Source organism: Oncorhynchus nerka, linkage group LG13 (assembly GCF_034236695.1).
Source record: "Oncorhynchus nerka isolate Pitt River linkage group LG13, Oner_Uvic_2.0, whole genome shotgun sequence".
Taxonomy (NCBI): domain Eukaryota; kingdom Metazoa; phylum Chordata; class Actinopteri; order Salmoniformes; family Salmonidae; genus Oncorhynchus; species Oncorhynchus nerka.
In genome coordinates, this window is record NC_088408.1 from 31,490,730 (window position 1) to 31,495,500 (window position 4,771).

General features: G+C 45.7%; 1 protein-coding gene across 1 annotated transcript; it reads right to left on the reverse strand.

Annotated features, from left to right (window-relative positions):
• Positions 1 to 1,343: 1,343 nt before the first annotated feature.
• On the reverse strand, positions 1,344 to 4,481 carry LOC115140407 (leucine-rich repeat-containing protein 15-like). Its single transcript, XM_029678750.1, has 5 exons — positions 4,298 to 4,481; positions 3,305 to 4,003; positions 3,157 to 3,209; positions 2,798 to 2,969; positions 1,344 to 1,534 (listed from the first exon to the last, which is right to left on the reverse strand). Exons 1-5 carry the CDS (start codon positions 4,479 to 4,481, stop codon positions 1,344 to 1,346), a joined length of 1,299 nt encoding a protein of 432 aa, XP_029534610.1.
• Positions 4,482 to 4,771: the final 290 nt, after the last annotated feature.

Here is a 4,771-nt window from a genome sequence, read left to right on the forward strand (position 1 = left end):
CATGGCTAGTGTGGGTGTTGCACAATGACAGGTCATTCTGTGGCTGGGCCATGGCTAGTGTGGGTGTTGCACAATGACAGGTCATTCTGTGGCTGGGCCATGGCTAGTGTGGGTGTTGCACAATGACAGGTCATTCTGTGGCTGGGCCATGGCTAGTGTGGGTGTTACACAGTAATAGGTAACAGTGTTGTTGGACGATGGTTGCAGTACACTCTTCGAAAAAATGGTGCTAAGTAGAACCATGTAGGGTTCTTCAGTTTGTCCCCATAAGGAAACTCTTTTTGCAGAGGGTTCTCCCTGTTTAGCCCTTTATGTAGGGTTCTTCATAGAACCCCCTGTTTGGTTTTACCCTGAACCCTATATGAAAGGTTCTGCCTACAACCCTCTATGAAGGGTTCTACCAATAACCACTTTATCATCTAAAGGTTCTTCCTAGAACCCTCTTTGAAGAGTTCTACAGATAATCCTTTTATCTTTGGAGGGTTCTTCCTAGAACCCTCTACAAATGGTCCCACCAGCCTTATTAGCCTTCAAAATTGTATTATTTATGACAATACATTACAAATATCATATAGCCTTTCTTTCAGAGTTATACCCTAACACAATTGTGTTAGGAAACTCCTAGTTTACAGGCAACACCAGGCCTGCAAGTCACATTATGCTGGCTTGCAAAGTGATGTTTAATTCCTATTGGAATCCAGCCAGAGTTAGGATAAACAACAAGTGGAATTCTTTATCACCCTCAACCAGCATTTAAAATGACTGACTGCCAGAGTAGGGAAGATAGAATACTGAGACCACCTCAATCATCTAAACTGGAACAACCATCTCAGTAACAGGTGAAATAAATAACTACGGACAGATTGGATTTGTTTAGAAAAATGTGTAGCATCAAATATATCAATCAATCAATGCACATGCAAAAACACAGATATTAAAACAAACAATACTGAAAATCCCCCTGCAATAGAGAATGGTGGGATATATGATACAGTATATGATTCTATGTATAACTCTTCTTGCCTTCCAAAGAATCATCAAAGAACCCTTTCTTCCAAAAACAGTTCTTATGCTTTTAAAGGTTCTAGGTAGAACCCTTTGCCTCACAAAGAACCATTGTCTTCACAAAGAACCCTTTTGGAACCTTTTTTTCTAAGAGTTTAGGTGTTATACAGAAATGAAATGGGTAACTGTGCTGTCGTTCGACCATAACTGAGTAGTAGGTGTTGTATAACAGGTAACTCTGTAGCAGGACCGTGGCTAATGCAGGATGCTGGAGTAGAGTAAAGGTTGGTTTGGCTTCAGTCTTGGCAGCACGTTGTAAGGGTTGGCGTGTCTTCAGTCTAGGCCCGGCAGCGCAGATTCTGGTCTTTGAGGCTATTGAGGGCTTTGTCCCGGTAACCTGCTGGGGCAACACACCTCAGGGACTCCAAAGGGGAGAGGTTGGCCTTGGTCTGGGACATCCAGCGCACCAGGTTGTTGATGTTGCAGTCACACGTCCAGGGGTTGTCATGGAGATACACCTCCTTCAGGCCTGGTAGGAGGCAGAGCAGAATCACAGTCAGATTAGATGCTTATTGTGACATCTTTCATCTTTCTACATTATCCAAATGGATATGACGTTGCATTACCAAATGTAACTTAAAGGCCCAGTGCAGTCAGAAACTTAATGTGTCTGCGTTTTATATACTGGTAACAAAATTATGGACACACTTGAGTAAGTGAAGGATACAAAGTATATTGAAATAAGGCGCTTCCACACAGGTGTGGTTCCTGAGTTAATTAAGCAATTAACATCCCATCATGCTTAGGGTTATGTATAAAAATGCTGGGCAGGCCATTATTTGGCCATTATTTTGGCTACCATCCTATGCCCCCAAAGGATGACAATTCCCCCATCCACAGGGCACGAATGGTCAATGAATGGTTTGATGAGCATGAAAACGATGTAAATCATATGCCATGGCACTATGAGGTAGGAACAATACTGTGAAATTGTGAAAATTATCATAATGCCCTTTTATTGTAAGAGCTGTTTCAGCCTGTTTTGGTGGGATGGAGTTTTGGTCTTACATTTACATTTACATTTAAGTCATTTAGCAGACGCTCTTATCCAGAGCGACTTACAAATTGGTGCTTTCACCTTATGACATCCAGTGGAACAGCCACTTTACAATAGTGCATCTAGGTCTTTTAAGGGGGGGGTGAGAAGGATTACTTTATCCTATCCTAGGTATTCCTTAAAGAGGTGGGGTTTCAGGTGTCTCCGGAAGGTGGTGATTGACTCCGCTGTCCTGGCGTCGTGAGGGAGTTTGTTCCACCATTGGGGGGCCAGAGCAGCGAACAGTTTTGACTGGGCTGAGCGGGAACTGTACTTCCTCAGTGGTAGGGAGGCGAGCAGGCCAGAGGTGGATGAACGCAGTGCCCTTGTTTGGGTGTAGGGCCTGATCAGAGCCTGGAGGTACTGAGGTGCCGTTCCCCTCACAGCTCCGTAGGCAAGCACCATGGTCTTGTAGCGGATGCGAGCTTCAACTGGAAGCCAGTGGAGAGAGCGGAGGAGCGGGGTGACGTGAGAGAACTTGGGAAGGTTGAACACCAGACGGGCTGCGGCGTTCTGGATGAGTTGTAGGGGTTTAATGGCACAGGCAGGGAGCCCAGCCAACAGCGAGTTGCAGTAATCCAGACGGGAGATGACAAGTGCCTGGATTAGGACCTGCGCCGCTTCCTGTGTGAGGCAGGGTCGTACTCTGCGGATGTTGTAGAGCATGAACCTACAGGTCTGAGAGGTTCCTCATGCCAGTGAACATGTCTGGTTTGACACTGGAAATCTGGTTCTGGCCCAGCATGAGGAAGCGGAGGTTGAGCAGGTCCTGGAAGCCCTTCAGGGGGAGTTTGTTGATCTGATTCCCATACAGGTTGAGCAGCATCAGCCTCCGGGCTCCAGTCTTCCATGATGACATCACCATGCGCTAAACGAGTTAATAGACCAATAAGAAAGAGAGTTCCAAACCTCTCTGCTAATAACAGCACATTTTTTTCAGGTTTCACTTCCAGCACTCAGACCACTCTTAGCAAAATTATTGCTTGAGAAGCTATTTTTGTTTCTTTTTGACCCTTTTAATTGAAAACAATGACAGTAAGCTACTTTATTGTTACCCAGAAATGGTTTGATATTGAGATAAAAATGGGTGCATTGTAGCTTTGTCTATCTATGGTACACATGAAGAACACATATGACAAATCATATTTATTTCACAAATTTAAAAAAGGCATAGAATAGTTTGGTGAACAGTCAGTCTCTTACCAGACAGCTGGGTGAACATGCTTCCATCCACAGTCTTCAGCCTGTTCCCACTGAGGGCCAGCTGGGAAAGCTTGGGTGTGTGTCTGAACAGGTCCTGGGGCAGCCTCTCCAGCTCATTGTTCCTGAGGTAGAGCTCCTGCAGGTTGGACAAGCCCTCCAGAGTGGCTGAGGTCAGCGTGGACAGCAGGTTGTTATCCAGCACCAGCATCTCCAGGGAGGCCAGAGGCTTGAAGGCCCCAGCCGGGATACTCTTTAGGCTGTTGTTGTCCAGGTTGAGGAACAGCAACTCCGTCAAGCCCACAAAGCCCTTTGTGGAGATTCTCTGGATGCGGTTGAGGGCCAGGTCCAGGACCTTGAGGGCGATCAGAGGCTTGAAGGCGTTGGAAGGAAGGGCAGTCAGAGAGTTGAGAGGCAGGTCCAGGTCTGAGAGGTTCCTCATGCCAGTGAACATGTCTGGTTTGACACTGGAAATCTGGTTCTGGCCCAGCATGAGGAAGCGGAGGTTGAGCAGGTCCTGGAAGCCCTTCAGGGGGAGTTTGTTGATCTGATTCCCATACAGGTTGAGCAGCATCAGCCTCCGGGCTCCAGAGAAGGCCTGGGGGTGTATTGATTTGATGACGTTGCGTTCCAAGTTGATGCTTTCGATCTTGGGGATGGGTTTCAGAACGTTTGGCGGGAGGTCTACTATTCTGTTCTCGCCTGGGACATCGACCACAGAAATAGTATGAGAAAGAAATCACAACAGAAAATGGTAAGACCAGCCTATTTCTTGTGGTTACGTCAATAAAAGAGCCTATCGATTCCGAGACAGACAGCTGGCACATACTTTAAAAAGTTTATATTTAGTTTCAGGATATTGGCAAAACACCATCAGGGGGCATATTGATCACAAAGTTCTACATTTCAATGAGAGATTCAGTTTAATCCTTGAGGCTATTTTCAACAAAGATTGTGGGAAGGGGGTTTTCCCACAATTGCAAACAATGGACTCACCCATTTTAAGAATCCAGGAATCCGGGGGCAGTTTGGAGGGGAATTTCCTCATCCCCTTCTTGTGGCAGTTGACCTCTGACCTTTCAGGGCTGGTTTGCTTGGTGCATTTACATACATCGGGACAATTCTCTACAGCCTCTGCCACACAGAGCACCAGCACCGCTAAGCAGGCTACCAGCTGCATGCCTACTACCCCCACAGGGAAAAGAAAGTATTCAGCACTTGCAGAGTGATTAAGTTTGAAGATTTAGTTTGTGTTGGAAGGATGATTAGAAATTCTATTTAAAATAATCCCATTGAAATTAGACGAGAGTTTTAAGAATGAACATCTTGCAGACACGCTCTAAAAAATATCCAAGTGCAGAGTGAACGGCTACACACCTACAGTTTATGTTAGCTAGAAGAGACTGATCAATATTTTCTCATCAGCACATACCTGAACAGTTGGTGCAACTTGTCGGAGTATAAACCGCT